At 33.2% G+C, this 23646-nt stretch overlaps 2 protein-coding genes across 3 annotated transcripts in view; one reads left to right on the forward strand and one right to left on the reverse strand.

Moving 5' to 3' along the window:
* LOC125072651 (homer protein homolog 2) overlaps window positions 1-23646 on the reverse strand; it is a 41291-nt gene that overhangs the window by 12869 nt on the left and 4776 nt on the right. Inside the window, exons 2-7 of one of the 2 annotated variants that reach the window (XM_047683298.1) lie at window positions 21150-21306; window positions 17108-17239; window positions 16383-16559; window positions 16114-16161; window positions 15078-15143; window positions 14262-14401 (exon numbers count right to left, since the gene is read on the reverse strand). In XM_047683298.1, the coding sequence (XP_047539254.1) occupies window positions 14262-14401; window positions 15078-15143; window positions 16114-16161; window positions 16383-16559; window positions 17108-17239; window positions 21150-21306 (720 nt within the window). The remainder of the gene's footprint in view (window positions 1-14261; window positions 14402-15077; window positions 15144-16113; window positions 16162-16382; window positions 16560-17107; window positions 17240-21149; window positions 21307-23646) is intronic. The other variant, XM_047683300.1, reaches the window with a different exon arrangement.
* On the forward strand, window positions 5031-13006 carry LOC125072652. The gene is made up of 4 exons (XM_047683301.1): window positions 5031-5073; window positions 10269-10415; window positions 10922-11018; window positions 11607-13006. The coding sequence occupies exons 1-4, from the start codon at window positions 5062-5064 to the stop codon at window positions 11876-11878; spliced, it is 528 nt and encodes a 175-aa protein (XP_047539257.1). The 5' UTR covers window positions 5031-5061; the 3' UTR covers window positions 11879-13006.

The following is a 23646-nucleotide window of genomic DNA, read 5'->3' on the forward strand; positions in this document are numbered from 1 at the left end:
GTACCTGAATTGGGATCTATACCTTATCTAATAGAGCCAAGATGGCCCAGTGGTTAAAACGCTTGCATCTTAACCGATGATTTCGGGTTCAAACCCAGGCAGACACCACTGAATTTTCATGTGCTTAATTTGTGTTTATAATTCATCTCGTGCTCGGCAGTGAAGGAAAACATCGTGAGGAGTGTCTTATTTCAACGAAATTCTGCTACATGTGTATTCCGCCAACCCGCATTGAAGCAACGTGGTGGAATATGCTCCAAAACCTTCTCCTCAAAGGGAGAGGAGGCCTTTAGCTCAGCAGTGGGAAATTTACAGGCTGCTAGTGCTAATAAAATAGATATATTTATTTATTTAATTATGTTTAGTCTTACGGTAAAGCGCATTAAGCTGTATCAAAGATCCAAGAGGCAGGTGCATTGATGTAAAAGACATTGGCGATGGTGACCACGTAACATCATGAGGACCATTCGCTCGTTCACCAATCTATTTTATAAAATTTACCACCAGGTAGGGCTTTGTGGTAGCCTGTTTGTGTAGGTACCATACAATCATCAGATATTCTACCACTAAACAGCAGTATCTAGTATTGTTGTGTTCCGGTTTGAAGGCTGAGTTAGCCAGTGTAACTACAGGTGCAAGGAACATAACATCTTAGTTCCCAAGGATGGTGGGGCATTGGCGTGTGAGTAATGCTTAATATATCTTATAGCGCCATTGTCTATGGACGGTGGTAACTACAGGTGGCCTATTTGCTCGTCCGCCTACCTATATCATAAAAAAGCACCGATTCACTGTCTACACCCTCTCCATGTGCTAACAGAATAATCTACACAACCAGCTCGAAAGATCAGACACAGTAAATTTTACATAAACTTCATTAAGAGACAGAGAAGTATATCACTGCTAACAGCTGCTAGAAATTTCTATAGAAAAATCCAACTACTGTTTATCCACCTAAGGCCTCAAAGCCTATATCTTGACAAACAAACGAAACTAGCATTTATCTATCAGTATAAATAGAGTCAATAGTTATGTATTTATAGTGTTTAAAACGAAATTATCTTATTACGATTCTTACTCGCTCACAACATAATTGAGCTTGCTCAAGCAGCTGCATTACGATCGGCCGTAATGCATTTTCCGGATATTTAAGTAATAAGCACGATGATTTTCTACGCCTAGGTATTCAAATACAGTTATTATGTATCGTATATTATATTCATAAACTAGTTTCAAACCGCGACATCGATATGTTTTCTTTTTGTCAGAATGATTACAATTACTTTTAATAAACTGTAGCGAAGCAAACAATAACGGCAACTGTAACTGTCTGTGTGTTCCATACCTGATAGCAGTGGTTTTTTTTAATAAATGTCGAAATTAGCCCATGTAACACTAAGGATAAAAATGAGAATTTATATTAAAGTACGAGATATATGGTAAATTTGAGAGAACAGCTCGTTTATAATATTAGTGGTGATGTAAATTGTACGTTTGATTGGCCGAAGTGTCAATTTTATTATAATTCGGTTTTATTTTAATGAATGCGAATTCCATTTTAACTGAAAACAGATTGTCTAAGTTTTGTCGTGTTTATTATAAAAGTCGAGTTGCCATCTTTTATATTGCATTGTTTGGCGGAGGATCAAATGGGTCACCTGATGGTAAGTGGTCACCGCCGCCCATATAAATTGGCGCTGTAAGAAATATTAACCGTTCCTTACATCGCATCAACCTTGGGAACGAAATTGTTACGTCCCTTGTGCCTGAAGTTACACTGGCTCACTGATCATTCAAACAGGAATATATAAATACTTGGTATTGCTGCTTGGCGACCCAGACGGGCCTGCACAGATTTCTAAGTTAATTTATAACTTAAAAATATAAAGAAATTTTACGAATTTTAAAGGACGTTGCCATACATTCATTCAAGTCATTGCCATTTTTATAGTTTAAAATAAAATAATTAAAAGTATAAAACCATTATTACAAAACGCATAACAATTTACATCACAATTAATAATACGAATTAGGAATCGAACAACCATAGTTAATTTACCGGCACGATAATTCGATCGGACGATAAGACTACATCAATCAAGACACGGTAATAGTTCGAAAGTAAATTATCTTCATACATAATACTGAACATTGGCACGCGTTATTAAATAAATACATTTTTGACTGAGTTAATTAAAATAAAAAATAAATAAAAATCTATGCATTTCTAATTCGGTTCTTGATCAATGGTACGTAATTCATACATACTCGTAACATATGTACCGAACCTCGCAATGCAACAGCATATCCATAACTTCCACTCAAAAGCTGATTCCTATAGTACACCAGTGCGTAAGCAAACCCAAGTGAGTGCACTTATATTTGGAAAATCAGACGCTCGACCAACGATTGTCATGATTTCCGAGCACACGACCAACTGCCGAACATCGAATTACTACTAAGAGTTTCTTAACAGAAAAATCCAATATTTTTTACTGATACGATCATAAGAAATCACTAATAAAAGACAAGCCACAAAAAACTATGATTTATTCCATAATCGTATTGATTCGATTCGATATTTAGTTATTGAATAATATAGAAAATAATCAAAACATTATATGTAGCAAAAATTTAATATATTTTGAAACAAATAAAAAGAATCATTTAATTTAAAATGTCAGTCTTAGATAAGTAACAAAAAAAAAAACTACAAGGATATTTATTACGTCAGCATAAAAAAAGTTGATAATATTGTTTTGTACAACGTTCATTTCATTTAACACAACCCAAAAAAAATATACGATCTATAGGTACTAAGTAATGGACAGACATTATTTTATAATACTTAGATAAAAGAACTATTGAGCATTCTGTACTAATGTTATAATTGCGAAAGTGTCCGTCTGGCTGTTGCTCTATCGCCGCTAAATCACTGAACCGAATTTGATGCAGTTTGGTATGAAGCAAGCTTGAGCTCCAAGGAAGGAGACAGGCTATTTTATTGTGCCTAACACCTAACGAACCCTAAAACTCAAGCGAAGCTGCGAGCGATAATTATACTTTAAACTTGTACCAGAAGACGCGACGTGATTCGAGAGTGTTTTAGTATGCATTATTATCGTAAAAGTAGGTAGCATTTTGAAGTTTTAGCACCTTCGGGAATGTCATTTTTATGTATAATATAACATACAGCTTATAAAACACAAACAACTCAATCGAACTTTACAACTGACACATTTATATCATGACAAAAAGCAGAAAAAAACACAACTCACACAAATTTCAACACTGTCAAAAAAAACATTGCACTAACATAGTGAGTCTTCTCGTAAATGTTTACAGCAAATAAAGCTATAATTAAAACAAACAAATGTTCCACGTCACTAGGCACGCGCTGTCAACGTATTTTATCGTTATTATTTCCCGGGTTAGTCATTTCCACATCAATTATTCACGTGGATAATCGGTGTAACCTATACGCAATTTTGTTTCACGACAGCGACAAATAATACATACGACCAAGTGCTCGTCAAGCTGAGAGGTTCCGTAGTCACGTTTATTTTATGAAACTTTTCATACAAGAAATTTTACATTTCAGAAAAATAGGTATCGAATTGCACAATAATACGGGTTTTATTTTTCAAATAAACGAATTCGATTAGCGACTGTGGTGACACAAAATTCAAAAATCAAGTTATTGGTTCGTTTGGACATTTATCGATATTCCTTTTATATCACACATTTCATTACATTCAATTAAAAAAATGCATATATTACACCATTATAGTTTGCATGAAACTTTGTTAAAATTCCTGTATTTACGAATTCAACAGTGGTAAGGATTTCTACAGGTCCATCTGAATGGATTGACCAGACACAGATAAACAAATCACGATGCATCAATATTTTATTGCATTTTGAAAAGCGAGTGGTTCAGTTAATAACAAAATTTAAGTAATAATAATACTAAGATTATTATTCGATTATCAAATTGAATTCGATTTAAAAACGATTCGATTATGATTTACACTGCATTTTGTTCGATATGCGTAAATGGATGATCTAGATAGACATATCGAATTACACGTTCACTTTATAAATAAAAAACAATAAAGAAAATTGTATTGGCCAATCATTAGCTAATCAAAACTAATATTTGCGTGCTCCACATTACTTGCTACTGTCATCATTCGTTTTTATTATTCCCTATTACATCGATTGATTAGCTGTCGCCGGCTTCGATACACTACAAATTCCAATACTGTAAAGATACGTTACTCTCTTTAGTTTAAATCGGATCAAAATGTATTGGGTTATAAAACAAAATCAAATATTTAAAACGAGCTCTTAAAATACATCTTGCTATTATATTTAAATTCATTGCATAATTATTAAAAAATAACAAACATTAATACTATAGAATAATATGAGACACACATTCGATAGAATCTATTTAAATTCTCGGTATAATCTACATATATAATCTACGTATATTTTATCCATTAATATGATGGACTAAGAATGCTTAATTGAATAAGCACATGTATTATCGATATTTATTATATACGACACTATCAACATCAAAGTACACGAGTATTTTGATATCGATTATGCTTTAAAACTGTTTCTTTAAATATTATTTTGATAATAATCCTAAATTTTCTCCTCTTACGGATAATATATAAAATCTTGAGTACGGCTTAAACTTTTGGGAAGTTCCGATAAATTCGTCTACATTTTACAATAGTTTCAAGCTAAACAGCGGAAATAAAACAAGACAGATTTAAAAAAAGAATCGTAGATTCATCAAATATAACACACAATATTTCAATGCGTCACTTTGTCTGCACCAATTCTAATATTAACAATGTAATATCTGACTTAACGTCTTGGTATAAAGTTCTAAATCGTGAAACGAAAAATAAACTTCTCGAAGAGAGGGGTGAGCTGAATTAAGTATTTCTCCGGTATAAGTTGGAACGCGCCTATGAAATAATTTGCATTCATACGTGGGACTACTTGGAATATTGTTTTTTTTTTTTTATTTTGTGAGAAAAAATGGAATTGATTGTGAGTAATTTTTTTTGTATGTGTGTTTGTGTTTTCATTTAATTAATTTTATGATTTTATGAAGGCCTAAAGGCTTATTATTATATATTTTTTTAAGTTTTAAAGCTTATTATATGCATTTAGCTATTAGCTTTCTTATATACATTTATTTAACTTCGAGCCGATTTTTTATTTTTTTTATTTGATTGACCTTCGAAATATAGTGTAATGATTTTTAACACTATTTTTCGATAATAATTGACAACTCAAGAGAAAATTAAATTCATTTTAAAAATCCGATCGAATTTAAAAATATATTTAATATTGATAACAAATAAAGAGTTACTCATCTAATCCATTACCAAATTTATATAACGAAATTCAACCGGTTTTTTGTCAACATTATTTTCCTCCTACACGTTAGAACCAACTAATTTATTACCGTTCGATTTTTTACATTAAAAAATGATTAATTTATATTATAGCTTTGAAAAAAAAAGTAAAAGGATTTTATTAGTGAGAGTGAAAACGCATATACCGTCGCACACGCGATCGACACGCGTCATATCATATAAATATATACATAATAGGAAATGAGCTATTAGGTGTATTTCACAATTAAGATTAACACTAATTATTTTCTGTAGGCTTTTAATATCAATATTTTTCTAGGGATAGTTAGGTAAACAATATTTAGTATATATTTTTAATTTTTTCATGTGTATGATCCTTGCATCTCTTTCCTGCATTCTGTGGGAGTGATTTCGTAAAAAGGGACGGAAGTGTGTAACAGGAAGCACGCGCTATTTGATTTGACAATTGAGCGCGCGCGGTGATATCGTTGGCCGCCAAGTGGCACCAAACCATTTTCCGAGAATATTTCAATTTAGCTTATAAGGAAGATTAAATGTCATTACACATGATATACAACTGCTCTCGTATATATATATATTTAATGGCTTTTATATGTACCGACAGGGCACAGATTATTTCGCCTGTGTCACGTGCGTTAAACAATTTTCTGTCTTCTTCTTTCGATTATCAAATCAATGATGACAGGAAGCATGATGCAGTAATTATTCGAAATTAATATTTTTAATTTCCTTTTAACATTACTTTCTAGAGTTTTATCCTAAATAATTAAAGGTAATATCTGTTTATTAATAATTAAATTCACTATAGGAAAATAGATTTTTGTACAATCTAAAGATACAGCTTTGCTTTACATCGGAACCTTTTTATAGACTGCATTGAGCATTTCTCAATATTCCTTGTAGTTTCTGTGAGACGTGGAGATTTAAATTATGCATTAAATTCGAGAAAAACAACCTTTTATAATTTTTGAGAGTCGAATGATACTCCCGAAAAAGGCTATTCCCTTAGAAATCCCGATAGTTCCCGGAATTTACATTTCAATTCGTTTACTGGAAGACTTCGTTTCCGGAAATTTATTCAGAATGAATACTAAGACATTTTACGGCCCATATAAAATAAAACACGCAGGCACGATCTGTTACTGTAATATTCTCTAATATTTATGATATACGTAGGGACTCAATATGTACCTTCGTAATCACCGTCTTTTTATAAAACACGTAGGCGGACGGGCTAATGGGAAACCCATAAAGATTAGCGCCGTAAGAAATATTAACCAGTCCTCACAAGACCAATGTGCTACCGACCTTGGGAATTAAGAGGTTTCGTCCTTTATGCCTGTAGTTAGTTACACTGGTAGAATATGTGAAGGGCAGCCACCAAGAACAGCCTGAACATTTCTTTACAATATTCATACGGAAAGAACAAACCATCATATTTAGAAAAAAACAGTCTATATTATCAACAAACAATATGTATACGCCTTTACTAATTTATCGTTCTGAAAGTATCTATACAAACCACACATTATTTTTATTTCTGTCTGATTGTCTAGGGGGTAATTTACAAACAAATCAAAGGGTATCAAATTTAAAATGTAAATATTACATATGTGTCTTATATACTATAATTACAAAAATGCGAAAGTAAGAGTTACTTGTCTGTCTGTGTGTTACGTTTTCACAGCTAAGCCACTGAACCGAATTTGATGAAGCAATCTTGAATCACGAAGATAGACATACGTTAGTTTTATATATAAAACATAACAAGACTTGGGCGAACAAACACTAGTCTATTATATATTATACTTACTAGAAACTCTCAAATTTACTGCATCTTATAATATATATATATATAGATGATAAGTAATTCGAGGTATCTTTATTATTGCACTGAAACTTCAATAGCGCTATGGTTTAGGAGGCACATAGCGATGTAAAAAGTCGCAGGAACGACCCTGTCCCCTTGGACTATCCGTCCCCACTCCTAACACAAGAGATAAGCTTAAAAGGAGGGACTTAAATAGAAAAATTAGTAATTCCTTAATTAATTTGGGACATTGCTATTATTCTTTAAAAATAATGTTTAACACAAATCTCAAAGCGGATAAAACCGCAACGCTCTTCTAGTTTCGAACATACGATATCGTCTCTATCAAAAACAGTTAAGATTATCAGTATGACGGTGCAGTAATTACACGCGGTGACTATTAGAAATAGTTCGCACTCATGAAAGTTGACGCGAAATTGATTACAGACGTAACTCGCGTTTTGTTACGACTAAATAACTATGATTACGTCAAGTGTCACACGTAATTAGTATAGAATAAGTAAGTAATTCCGTAATTTGTATACAACTGATTCAATTGCTTTAAACAGCTTTTAAGTTTATGTTTACTTTCGTATTATTTTTATTTAGTCTCTATATATTTAACTTTACTTGGTTGTGGGACTTTGAAAGTGTAGTAGGAATTAATTGATCTTAATCGTGAATATACATTGAAAGCTACTGTCTCTAGTCTATGTCAACGGTAAGAGGAGTTAACATAAACAAACCTTAAATTTATATAAATCTTATAATATATCTAATAGATCTGCAACATAATGAATACCGTTGATTATATTAGATGTAGTCTAATGATGTAACGTCAATTCTTGTATTGACCTTGGTCAAAGGTTTTTATGCCTTTATTCGTCCTGCCATTGAAATAGACAATAGTTTTAATACTTCTTTAAATTTTTGTGTAAACTATTATCCAATACGACACACAGACATGAAGAACATTGATACTAAGATCGAGCCTTCACAGAAGTTTCGGACGAATGATATTACGAAGTAGATACGAAAAACATACGGACGTCACAAACAATCATTTATATATACATATATATATAGACGAGATTACGATGAAAGTGTAACTGAAAGCAGAACTAATCGACGAATCAAGTATTATTTCATACGCTGTTTCGTTATGGTTAACTAGCTTCGTTATGTATAAATTGTAAAATTATTGTAATTATATGCAATAACATAACATTATCTTTTTCATACTCAAATTAAAAAAGAAGTATAAATAGTTATATAATAATATTATATTATACTAAAACCTACTCCGAAACGCGATCCAATTTTTTAATTTAGTATATTAAATAATAAATATGAATATTGGACATCACATACATTACTCTGATCCCAATGTAAGTAGCTAAAGTACTTACGTTATGGAAAAACAGAAGTAACGACGGTACCACAAACACTCAGACCCAAGACAACATAGAAAACTAATGAACTTTTTCTACATCGACTCGGCCGGGAATCGAACCTGGGACGTCGGAGTGGCGTACCCATGAAAACCTATGTACACACTGCTCGACCACTCGTTTATTAGTAGACAATATAAAATAACATCTCCTCAAAATGAACTAAGAAAACCTTAAATAACTAAGGGATTTATACAGATGTATTTATCTTAGCTATTTATGGATTTTCTTCCAAAACTATCGTAGGACTATAAGTTTTACCGGACTAACAATTGTGAGGTATATTCATAACATTACGTCACGACACACGAGGACGGACAAGTAAAGCAAAACAGACGAAACCGCACAAAGAAACTAGTAACATTAAACTTTGTCAATGGTAACATGATAACAATAATTCAAAGGCACTCGTAAAAGCCTACTGGAATAAATCATAATATGATTGAATTTGCTTACGTTTCTTGTTTGCGCATTCGTATTACATATGTGCGAAGCGGCCCAGCGAGCAAATAACATAACATAGTTTATGCTCATACGTGACTTGGTTCTTCCTGGTGTATAACATAATAATTTCGGTGACATTATGATCCGAGAAATTTTTAAATCAGAAAACTTACAAACACTTTTATCCTAGCTAATATTATAAATGCGAAATTGAGTTTGAATGTTTGTTACGCTTTCACGTCTTAACTACTCAATCTAACCCCCCCTCACCTCGCCCCTTCACACGCGCGAGAAGCCTTAAAAACATTTTAAATTCTATAGAACTATTAAATTGGATTAGAAAAAAATATATTTGTAAGGTGCATTAAGATTACAATTAAACTTTCTTTATGAGATAAGTTTTCTTATCGAGATTCCTTTGATCTTAACTCTCTTAGTGCGTAAAAATATAAATTAAAGAGAAAAACGCAGTAACAATAATTACCTTGGGTTTGCGTGATTGCATTTTTAGAAAGAATATCAGGGCGATGTTTTATCACTTGGAGGGTTTAAGATACTTAATCAGTCATTAATTAGAGCCGAGATGAAATGGAAAGAACTTTCATCTTAATCAAAGAGCGAGAAGGAAGATATAGTTTATTGAAGTGATATATAAATTATTATATTTAGTCAACATGTTAACAACGATTTAAGAAATCACGTCTGTTGTAAAGATATTCGTTAAACAAATAGAATCTCATATGCGTTTTCTTGAACTCTTTTCGCTCGTATCGGATTTTGAGCGTGAGGAAATAGAGTGTGCTTTTATATCAGCGCACACGCTTACGCACTAGAATAATTACCACGCAGCTTCGATTGTTTATGTCTTGATATATAGTCAAAACTGAGAACGCGTCGAAAAAAATAGTGGCTACGGTTGGGCACTAAGTACATGCACATTCGTAAAATAGTATGACGTTTGATCAGTGTCGTGCGCAGCTGTCACGCAAAGATAATAAAGTTGGCTCGTAAGTTTTAATTATTTTATATTGTGACACTCGCGCAGACGTCTAGATTGACTTAAGAATAGCCGCCATCACTGTAATAGGTCATATCATCAGATTATGATTATAACTTCGTCTTGTTTCTTTGTTCTAGAAAACCGCACCCATATTTCTGCTTATCGTATCATCTCTAGCCCAATATGATAGCTACGAGGGATACGAAGGCTACCACCACAAGCAGCTAGTTCATCATGAACCCTTGGATGACCATCACAGCGAAGAATATGATGTGGATTATCATGTAAGTTGGTTTAGATGTTAAATTCCAATTAACGGCTAATAGGTTTAACATACTTTTACGCGCTATCGATGTACGAGACGTGCCATTATGTACAAATGTTAACAAACATCCAATATAAATAAGATTGATCCAGAATAATTTAACCCCCTTTAATTTTTTATATTACTTTAAAAATGACAAATTATATAAAATCTTTATAAAACTGCCCAGCCAATTTTCATACTATCACTCTCTAGTACTCTGTCTCGCTCAAACACTTGACCACAACAAACATGCGTCCGGATACTCGTACCTTAATATATTTTTTTAAAGAATTTTTTGTCCATTCTTTACATCACCATTACGCTACTAAAAACATTTAAGATAAGATGTTACGTCCATTGTACCTGAAGTTAAACTGGGTCACTCATATTTCATACCTTAACACGTCGAATATCCAATGAGTGGTGGTACTTATCCACCAAGTAATACTTAAATTATTAAAATTGATTATTCATATATTACAGGCGCATCCTAAATACTCTTTTGATTACTCCGTCAAAGACCCGCACACCGGTGACGATAAGGAACACTGGGAGACCAGAGATGGTGACAAAGTTAAAGGTAAGAGAACAGTTACAGTATATACTCTACTGTCATTGAGTTCGTTCAAAGCACATCAAATCCCAAAGAAATCTGTCTTTCATCCTTAAGTGACTGTTTAAGTGACTTTCAATTTGAACTTCCCGATATTATTAATATTCTCTTGTCTTGTGGACGATATAAGCCCAAAAGCGCAAATCAGGAACGAACATGCGACTTTCACATCCCAAGGCGTCCTGTAATCCGTTGAAAGTTGACCTTTCGCAGTTTCTAATCCGTTTATTTTTGCTTGCATTACTTTTACTTAGTTTCTTCTAAGTTCTTCTCTTTATAATCTTCATTCCAAGCCAGTTGTGGCTTTAAATTAATACTATTCTTGACACACGAGGCTTTGACTGAGGCTACTTGAAATAAATTTAAGTTTCTTGCCGTTTTATGCGAGTTCCTTGCCGTTTCTTCTCGTTGGAGGCTGTTTTTCGAAACGGTAGTAGTATTTTAATATCGACGATTCAAAAACGCTTAATTGTGAAGTTTACTTGAATAAAATTGATTCTGATGATGAAATCTAATCAAGATTTGATTTGAAATAATATATGTACTTAAATCCAGGATCATACACGGTCGTCGAAACTGATGGAACGAAACGCATAGTGGAATACGAGGCAGACGATAAGAACGGTTTTAATGCCATCGTCCACAAAATTGGCACTCCAAATAAAGAGCACGAGGAATACATTGCCAAACCTAATTACGAAGAATACAATATCAAGCAGGAATACGAGGAATACAAGCCGAAACCAGTTTACGAGGGTTACTCTCATGACGATTACCAACAATTAGATGGTGGCTTTGTGCCAATTGTTGGTAATTACGAACACTAAATAAAAACACAATATTTGGCACGTTTTCTTCGATGAATAGAAGTTACTAACTATGCAATATATATATTTAAGACCTGCTTAAATTACGCTCTACTTTTCAAAGTCTAGTTTCAAAATAAACTATTTGTTGCGTGTTAAAACTTATATACTATAAATGCCAAATAATGAAAGATTATGAAAGCTTCAAGAAAATAGATTAATTATATATATTGCAAAGTTTACCCGATACGAATTTTCTCCAACTGAATTTTACTATAGAAAAAAACCTGCACCTAAGAAAATTTAGATTATTTGTATTCAGTATTATCATTTGATTTGTTAACTAGTTTTTAAGATGTTCTGACTGGTTGATTGCCTATTTGAAATAACCTGACTCTACCCACATTCGATATTATTGCCTGATAGTTTAGACTTCAAATCACTGTAAGAAGATTTTTTGGTTTATCCGAGCATAGTAACATAGATCATTCCTATATCTAGATAGAGTGTCGAGCTACAAAAGAACTAAAACAAACGAGCCAACTTTATAATGTTGGTGTGCGTGACAGCTTCGCTTGACACTCGCCCAACGTCATACAACTTTGCTAGTTTGCGAGCACTTAGTGTCCACAGCAGTACAGTTGGCCACTACTTTTTTCGACTCGTTCTCAGCTTTGACAGTCTATCTAGACATATAAATCCTACTTTCGGCCTATAATTTTCTAAATCACTTGAGTGTTGCACAATAACTTTAGTTCTACTATTATCATATGTCTTACTTATAAAGCCGTCTAGCGGGACTTTAGTTAAACACCGATATCTCTCTTTCTCATCATCGATTTCTCATTGGAAAGAAAGAGACATAACATTGTTTAACTAATTACACCTTATACAAAAATTATAAGTAAAACCGTTGATACCATTCTAAAATAAGCTTAAACTATTCTTGGCCAGTGTACTTTGTAAGTAGACTCAATGTGTGCATGGATTTGAGTAATGCTTTTGAAGTGCTATTTATTAGATATGCTTTAAACATTTAAGAATTATGTTATTGTTTTCTTTGATTTTATGAGACTGTATCGTGTTAAAATTTTTAGTAATAAGAATTGTACAAAACCTTGCGATTGAATAAACCTTTTTTATATCGTTTTAACGTGTATTTATTATTTTATTTTATATTTCCTGAAAAAAATATAAACGACTAAATATGATTAAGCCAAAGATTTCAAATTACATTTTAATTGGTGGTGGGGTTTTTAGGAGACTGTCTGGGTAGGTACCATAAACTATTCTGACATAATACCACCGAACAAATATAGAGACTGTCTGGGTAGGTACCATAAAGTATTCTGACATAATACCACCGAACAAATATTGTGTTTTGTTTTGAAGGGTTAGTGAACCTCTGTATCTATAGATACAAGGGGCACACCTACACGTACAATTTACATTCCGAGGTCGGTGGCGCATTGCCAATGTTTCTTAATGTGCCAGTGCCTATTGGCGGAGATGACCACTTACCATCAAGTAGACCATTTGCTCGTTCATTTGTAGACATTATAAAAAAATAAAAAAATTCTATCAATAGAAGAGTCGACTGTCTTTATGAAAAATAGGTGTTCCAAAGGGAACAATATTTGTTCCTTAATTATTTTTGGTATTACTTGTTAATAATCTCCCTTTCCATGATAAAATATTTTCGATATTTGTTATATTTGCTTTACTTTTGATAGAAAACAAACTTATTTTGATGATGTAACATTAATACTGATACACGCTAAGTTAAGTTTAACAAATAACATTGTTTTAAATGACAGAAAGTAAAACTTGGAACTAGATTTAATTAATAGTATTTCAATGTAATTGATAACAGTGTTTTTAAAAAGGATGTTAGACTGTTAAAGTTTAAATTTAAAAAAATATTGAAAGGACTAAAACGAGTTGAAGATGAAATAATGATGAACTAATAATATGATAAAGCGTCGTTGATTCTGTTGAGATGGCTGAAAATTACGATTAAAAATTTGCTTGCAAATTCTGAATTGGAAGAAATTTACAGAAATGAAACATTGCATTTAACTTAGACATGTTAAACTTTGATCAAAAAAATTAAATAAGGTTATATATTTATGATATAAATATTCTGTTAGCAGTTCCTTTATAGTAGTTTTACAAAAAAATCATCAATATCAAAAAAAAATCCCGCAAGAGCTATATACCACTAAAAGTAGCAGCCTTCGGACCTTACCCTATTACCGAACGATCAGACCACGAAAATGAACGCAGGCAAAACACCCACAAGCCCCCCGGTGTTGCAAATGTCCACGGGCGGTGGGAGTCACCTTCAAGCGGGTGAGCCTGCAGCTCGTTCGCCACCTGTACGATAGAGCGAGGGGGTACCGACCTCTGCGCGAGCGCCAGCTTGAGGCGGTCGTTCTCGTAGCGCATGAGCTGCTCGCCGCTGTCGGCGGCGTCGGCGGGCGCGGCGGCGGGCGCGGCGCGCGGCGCGCGGCCCACCGTCGCGTACCCGCCCTGCGACACCGTCTGCGCACACACACACGGCTCGACACTCGCACGGGCAGCATACACGAGTACCATAGCGAAAGTATATAGACTAACAGCAGTTGAGTTGCATGTAAAGTAAATCCCTAACATTACCTATGCTAATATTATCATTCGAAAGTAACTCGGACTGTCTGCCTTTATTAACTAGACAATCTCAGACGTGCAGGTTTGGCAGCCAGCGAAAAATTTCGAATTCATACCGAAACAACATCAAAAGTGTCTCATCTGCTCAAACTTGCGTTTATTTGTCTTCATTTTATACTATAATTTGAATAGGTTAAACATAATTGCCATGCCGTGATATCAGTTTTTGGAGGGGTTTTATTCAGCTAGCTTAAGATAGAGATAAAGTATTAAGTAGTATACTTAATACCGCAATTATACTCATCTTATATTTACTCAAGTAACATCAAATAAAATAAAAATTGTATTGAGTCTAACAGTATTTAAAACGGGATATTTACCATGTTTTTTATTATTATTTGGTGGAGCTCGATATTTCGACATTATCTGCGAATGTCTTGTTCACGAGACTGGTAAATATCCCGTTTTAAATATAATAATGTTAGTAATAAAAATAACCATGTTAATTTAAAATCTTGTATTGAGTCTAGTCTAGTCTAATGTAAGAAATCGATTTTCGATTATATCTTACCTGCAGGGTTGATGATACAGAGTGGGCACGCTGGTGTACCATCATTTCGTCATTTTCTACTTTTGGCTGGAACAAAAAAAAGAACATTACTATTGAACCCCCGACGGGTACAAAATGTTTGCTATCAACTTATCTTTAAAGTGATTTGCTTTATTTCATTTTTACTTCAGGTATCTTGCAAGGTTCTATGTTAAAGCCTATTTTATTTTTCGTATATATCAATGACCATTTTTTTATATTAAAAAGTAAAACATACTAGTATTGCATATAGACAGTCCACTATCGATAGTCTATCGATAAACTACCGATAGACTATCGATAGTTAAGGTGTTGGCGATAGTATTGATAGTCTATCAATAGTATTGTCACATGTTATACTATCGATACTATCGATAGCATTGCTCTTGGGGAACCATCTATAGCTACTATCGATAGTATCGATAGTATTGATCAAAACGATACTATCGATAATACTATCGGTATCCTGAATAGTTTTCGAGGTCAATTATCGATAGTTCTGCATACAATTTTCATTTTCAGATGAATTTACTTTTGTTTAGGTTATCAGTAGTCAATATATCTTATATAATAAACGAAAAATGGCGGAATACAATACAGTTAAGATAAGTTTAACAATCTTCTTGAATTTCAACTCTTTATATTGTTGATTTTTAATATAAAATGTAATATTATGCAAAATTAAAATAATGCAACCTACAAATTTAATCTGCGATATGTTTTAAATAATGCATAAATTCTTCCAACGATATTTGCTAACAGTGTAATTAACCTGCAAGGTTCAATATTTAATCTTCTGTTATTCTTCGTATATAACAATGATCTTTTTTGTTATTGAAAAAAAAATATACTTCTACGTTCACATATTTAAAAAAAAAAAAGAGTAAGTACAGCGTTATGTTACTTTATTATGCGAAAGGAAAATTCTTATAACTACGTTAAAATATTATATACCACAATAGGCCAAACAAAATAAAAATCATATCTAAAGCTGAGTCACAACTAAATTTGAACCTACCCTTCGGGTATCGCGGCCAAGTTGCTCCGCCAAAACTGGAACTGGGAACTGTAATTAGAGCACGCGGAAGAAACACGCCATAATAATTTATCCTTTTTTAGTTAAAAATTGTTTTTGTTTACCAAAAACTTTTCCCAACTTTCGAATACATTTAATTAATTAGAAAATATTACCTACGTATTTTATTTACACAGCGCGCTCATATTATATTTATCAAACGCCTCAATAAAGTTCAAAAAGTGTGTTCACGCGAACGTTTGTTTACAAACCTGTGCCGGTGAAAGCGCCGGAGGTTCCTCCCCGGTAGTGGCTCGTGCCGCCAGCAGCGGGCTAGCAGTGGCCGACGCCACGGGCGTCGCGGCACCAGAGCCGTTCGTAGTTTTCGCTGTTGCTCCACATTGCTGCGCCTGTATTGCCTCCTTCACTTCTTGGAATTTCTCTATGAACTATGGAATAGAGATAAATCTCATGTAAAATAAGGATCACACCTAAGAATAAAGTAATCGTTATCTTATTTATTTGGATTAGGTACAGTTTATAAGAAGTAAACAGAGAGCAGATTTATCTATCCTCAGATTTGCGAATGTGTTGGTAGGCAAAAGATTTTTATTTTATGTAATAGTTAGGCGGCCGGTCAAATGGACCACCTGATATTAAGAGGTCACCACCGCGAATAGACAAAGGCGCTATAATAAGTATTAACCATTCCTTACATTGCCAACGCGCCAAAAAACCTTTGGAACTAAGATGTTATGTCCCTTGTGCCTGTAGTTATATTGGCTCTCTCACCCTTCAAACCGGAACACAAGAATACTAAGAATGGCTGCTTGCCGGTAGCATATCTGATGAGTGGGTGGTACCTACCCAGATGTGCAGTTAGCACATCTGGGTAGGTTATCTACCTAAATAATTTTTATTCCCAATAAGATAAATTAAATATTAATTTCTATTAAAGATTAGTTTTGACCAAGCAGCCGACAAATGGTCAATTTACCTTTCCCAATTCAGCTTCCGAAGCAAATCCCAGTCCATACACGGTGTTCGCCCGCACATCGCTCCACTGCCCGAACTTCTGCGAAGTCTTAGTGAATGTCATGTTGGCTGTAATCGTACTGTTGATGACGGCCTGGAACAATTTCATAAAAAATATAAATTATCCGGTGTTATAATAAAATATATCATAGACGCATCACACACTTATGGCATGTGCTTCTACTAGACGGTCCCTGATTTTGTCAAGGGCACTTTTTATTTACTATTACCCGTCTCGAATACGCAAAGTAGAATAAAAATCTACATAATATTAAATGTTTTGAAGGACAAACAGAACACACACGTAATTTTTTTTTTATCAAGATCTTCGCTGGTTCACATCAGAATGCTAAAGTTTTGTCACAATCAGATGAATAGTATAGGAGAACATAGCGGACAACCATTTATTTATCCTTATTAAGAAGATTAAAAGATTACACTTCCATTATAGTACTAGTAAAAAAATCACTCAAAGCTATCGTCATTATTATACAGCTCACTCATTGTATTTTCTGCATTTTTTATAATTGTTTTACTAATAAAAACAGTCGAGCAATCTTCACCAAAAATAAACATGTTTGTTCCTTTTAAGGTGACACGTTTGAAGACACAATCTATTGAATATATTTGTTAATTATTAACGATATCGTCCGTAATTAGTACCATTAGAAACATATTAACTCATGTCCAAAAACAATGACGATGTAGATAAGAAACATACTAATACCACCAAACGTGGGAACGTAATTATGTCCCGCAACGACTTACTAAGCGTTCATGCCACTATTTCGATGAGTAATATTTGCTGTCATATATCGTGAGTCCCTAACATGATTTCCCTGAACTTAAGAATTCCAACTGCGATTAAAACACACATTGTTGCGTGTCCGTGCGTGTGTATATGCATGTATGCGTGTAGGTTTGTGTATTATATTTGATAGGCATCTATTAAAAAGTTTCATTTATCAAATTATAATTACTCTATATTAAACAGTTTATCTGTTTCTTTTTAGTAAAACTGTTTCAAACATGTTTAGATTCTATCTTTTAATTCGTAATACGTGGTTTGCACTATTCTTAGTTTTCAAGCTTTGATTTATCTTCTTATAAAATCTTGGTTGATCATTGTATTATTGCGGTGCAAAAGTACTTTTCACTTCTTTAAGTGGAAAGTGATTTCTACTATTTATTTACGTGCTAAAGGACAACGGAAGAGCAATCGTATATATTAGGTATTTTTGTATACATAAATATAAATTATGAATACATTGAAGACATTTTTTTTTATCTTAGAGACTCATTTAAATTCCTCTATATATAAATTCAATAATTTTCATTACAATCTAATTTGACAACCATGGGTATACACAGTCAAATATATTATCTTCCATAAAAGTTATTCATTTAGTAATTCTATTTCATATAAACTGAAGACTGCTCGCGAAAAGGTCGTCGCTCTGATTAATACGCCAGTCTATTCATTAACGTTCAATTTATCTAATTTACGATTGAATACCCATACCAATTTCCTCATGCTTAAGATTTCATCTTAGGAAAAACGGTGAAAATTACGTTTTTCTGTTTACAATCCAGCATATATTTATTAATAATATATTACAATATATTTATCCCAAACATTTAAGACTGAGATCATCGTATGGATTAATTTTTACGAGTAGATTGTATCAACAATTTACCTCACATTAGCTAAACTAGATGTTAATATTCCGCATGGCGCTGTGACCACTGCACGATACGATTTGTATCACGATTTGCATGTTATGTATAGTGTCAATGAATTTTCATCTACTAGTGATAGGTCAATGTGCCGAAAGATATTTTCAAACAATAAATGGTTATCATCGATGATCATCTTAGATAGACTCGCCGAATATTGACGCTGCAAGAAATATTTTGGTGATTCTTCTTCATATATGTACATTTACTTCTTACATTGCAATTTAGCATCAGGAGTTCAGATTTAATGCTAAAAACTATGACTTTAAGGACAGCACTAGCTGAGTCGGAGAAACTTATTGAATATCTAACTGTAAGTGTGTTGTGAATCATATGCCGGAAATATCTAATTAGCTTCAACGCACGGACGCTCAATGTCTGAACTTTGTCCTGTAAAGACGACAAAGTCTGATCACTAAGTTTTTTCTAAGTGCTCTATTCAAATCGAATAATATTTATGGGTTGCAAATGAGAAGAAATAGATGAACTAACTTTTTACTAATATATATAAAAGCCACATTATCTACCTAACTGAATATAATCACAATTAAAACTATAAGACAATAATTTGATATAAGGGCACACTAAATAAGGATTATTGCGAAACTTTCAGAATTTAGCGCTCCTTAAACTTCAATGTCACTCAAGCTAGCCGTTCAAAATATGATAAAGTGATGTGTCTCGTTAAAAACCACGATGTATTTTGCTATACTAGAATAAGTTGTATAATTTCCTGCTTTCTTGTTTGATGGATATTGTTATTCTTAGAAATTGACAATTTCTTACATCGCACGTGCGCTGCTAACCATGAAATCGGTCTCGAACGCTTCAAGTCGCATTACCACAACTCAATTGTTTAGTGACGGCAAATTAATTGTTAAATGTATTTATTATTTACGTTACAATTTACCGGTTGTAAAATTCTAATTGGGAAGTTGACAATGTCGAATGTCACAACAACTATGTTACAAATGTTGCAACAGCGTTTTGATAAAAGCAACCAGTTTTATATCGATTTCCTTGTATTTATAGTTTTTTTATTCCGTCATTTAACTTTTGGTCTATAGATTATGGTACTTAAAGAATTTAAATAAATGTTTGTATTAACTTATATTAGTAAGCTTCTAATTGGCTATCTTGTTTAAAATTATCATTTGAAAAAGAAGTTAAACATTCCATATTTAAAATGCAAATCGTCTTTTGTTTTAATATAAACAGAGGATACAAAGATTCGTAAAAGACAATTATCTTGGATTTGTCAAATAAAATTTTTCCTTCGTAAAACACGAAATTTTAAGCATTTTAAATATTAATCTTATCTCCTTATCCCGATATATCGTCTAACACATCTCGTTGCAACATACAAGATAAATGTCGAAAACGTTCAATTATATCTAGGTTTCCTTATGTAACGATGCGGAACATGTGATCGATTAGCGCTCGGAAAATAATAATTCATAGCCGAGTTTCACTTAAACTGATATGTGAATTTCGAAACTTGTATTGTTCCGCGCTTAGAACTATCGTGTTTTGTTTTACGTTTTACATTGTAGGAAGTTTCTAGAAAAAATACTTTACTAGGATAGGTAAACTGTTTCGTTCGTTCTAATTTAAGGTTATCGTTGATTTTATAATAGTATTATGACAAGAGGTAAAATTTGTCCCATAAGTATCACACTTTTGAGCACAGACGTTCTTAAAGGAATATCTGGATCATTTACCAGCCCGCTAAACTATAAGGGGGAGCAATGCAAGCATTATCACGATTTTGTCTTCACCGCCTGCTCCACGGTTGAATATAAACACGTGCAAAATCTTCCAAGATTCGAATACGAGTGTTCTATCTACTTGTCTATTACAATTTTAATATTCTTATTTCTTTTTATTTTATGATAGATAGGAGGACAAGAAAAGGGGCCACCTGATGTTAAGTGGTCACCACCGCCCTTAGACAATGGCGCTATAAGAAATATTAACCATTTACATTGCCAATGCGCCACCGATCTTGGACACTAAGATGTTATGTCCATTGTGCCTGAAGTGAAACTGGCTCACTCACCCTTCAGACCGGAACACAACAATACTGAGTACTGTTGTTTAGCGGTAGAATATCTGATGAGTGTAAAAATATTGTTTGTTTCTCTTATCTATCTGATAAAATAGAGAGCGATTCTTACCCATAATAAGTAGAATTTTTTTTTTATTATATGATAATTACGTCACTATTTATACAAGAATGTTAATAATAACGCTGCAAACACAGTTACCTTGGTGCCTTCGACGCTGATGATGCGGTACAGATTCCGTGACGAATCATAAAAGAACGACACGGAGACCGCCGCAGAACTGGCTGACATCCAGGATCGCTTCGTCTTCGGGTCTATGTGGAACACGTGCGCCTTGCACGTGAAAATCGGCTGCTCTCTGCAACGAAATATAGTCATTAAAATCAACCATTTTATGTCATAATGAAATTCGCGGTCTTACTTGCAAAAACAAATAATCACATTTTATTATCGAAATAGTTATCGAATTGGAATACGATTTTTTTATATACAAAAATCTATCGTTCCTATTATTACATTTCGGTCGAGTCATGTTAACTTGATAATAATTCTCAATCACAAAGATGGGCCCCTCCAATTTAAATTTTTATCGGTGCATAAGTACGAGTGACGCTTGTGGTTACAATATAAAATGTCGTTGTGTGCGTGAGACTAAGTGTAAAGACAGCAAAACAATACAAATTAGGATATATTAGTAACTTTATTTTTATATCATATTTACATATTGCGCTTTTTAAAGTTTATTTTTTGCTTACTGTACACGTAATGAAGAGTAAATAAAATATATTAACTTACTCATTTCCATATTATGCTTGCATTTAGTAGGATACGATTAATATAGAATTGTTTCATATCGTATTATTGAATGCGTCATTTTTATACAAAAATAACTACATGAAGTCATACATTGTTATTACCATAAACGATTCTCTAAGCTAAATTATTACCCGCTAATACGATCCCCGTTGTAATTTGATAGTTCCCTGTAACGACGTACGACGCGTTATTTTATATGTATCCCGTAAACCGAACTTTACGCTCGCAGAAAATAGTGGGGCGCGTCTTCGTGGCTTGAACTAATTATACCATAAGTGTCATATTTTACAATCTCATACCAAACTATAGCATCATTCTACCATGGTAAACTTGATACTTTAAAACCCTAACAACGTGTTAGTAATTTGAGCGAGTGAAACGCAACACTTATTTGGCACGGGTTAGAGTGAGATACGTGTTATTGATAATATTTATCACGTCAAAGATGTACAACAACAAAACAGCATTATCAAAATAGAACCTTATCACATTAGAAAAATACTTTGTATAATTGTGTTGAAAATAAAAATAATGTTCGTTTTAGTTTTTTAATGTTATTAAACTAAACAAGCTAATACGTAGTAGTAAGTCAACGTCCTAGACTTTGGTGTGAGCCAGACGCAGCCAACGACCCGACCTGCCACCCTTGAGACAAAATTGTTATATTCCTTATGCCTGCATAGGTATAGGTACACAGGCTCATTTTTAAATACAATATTCAATACTTAACCTTAAATCTATTCCAACCATAAGATGAGAAAATCCAAATAAACAACATTTGACAGCAAATTGACGCGAAATCATTGACATTGATTTTGAAATGGCGTTTTGAATGTCGACGAAACTGTTATCGTAATTTTGGAAGTCAATTTAAAGTGGATATATGTAGTTAAGTGTTGTACTATAAATAAAGATATATTAATCATAAACTTTTAGTAGTGCACAATATAGCTGAGTTATTAGCAAGTCCCGCAAAATACGTAAATTTAAGGTTTGACTATCTTTATTCTAGGCTCGCTTTATTCGAATAGGCTATATGATAGCAAGTTCATGCCCCACCAAGCACCATTGAGTTGTCATGTACTATATGTATTTATTACCAACCCTCATAGAAGTAGCGTGGTGGTAAGCTCCAAATCTCTTTCATCCAAATATTAGGAAGACTTATCCCAGCTAGACATTTACAAGCTGTTTTACTTTACCATACAAATCGTAACCGAGTGGTAACAAGAATGTTGCCAGTATTTCCTCGATTTTAATTTTTTACTATTATAACTATTTAAAATAAAACTACCAAGAAGCATTTATAGCGACACTAGCGATTAAAGTTTTACGTATATAATATACTAAAAATAAACAGAGATGTAAAGCCTGCCTGAGGTAAGTTACATAAAAGAGGTTGTATGCATTCAGTTTTCCATTTACCTGGAAAACGTTCAGAAAACTTTATTTAGAAATGTATTATATCTCTCTTCATATACATAGATTTTTTGTACATGCGTATGTACTCATCATAAAGGTTCGTACCGAATTGGAAAAATAAATAATTATGTCTTTTGGAGTGGATCCGGTAAGGGGAGATTGCGATCAGAAATTAAATAAAATTCCTATTTCACCCGGACGAAGTCGGGCCAAGCAGGTAGTATTTTATAAAAATCTTATTGAATATTTTCACAATTTTACACTAGATTTTTGAGAGGAGGCGTAAAAATCGAAATATCTACATATCACCTGAAAACAAAATAACTAACTTTTGGTAATTGATGTTATATATTTTAGTGTAAATACCGTACTTTTCAAATTTTTGTAGAGTTGTAACTATAAACCCTGAGACAAAATGAAAACCACACGTATTGTCTTAAATATATAACCTTTTAGTTAT

Source organism: Vanessa atalanta, chromosome 22 (assembly GCF_905147765.1).
Source record: "Vanessa atalanta chromosome 22, ilVanAtal1.2, whole genome shotgun sequence".
Classification (NCBI taxonomy): Eukaryota; Metazoa; Arthropoda; class Insecta; order Lepidoptera; family Nymphalidae; genus Vanessa; species Vanessa atalanta.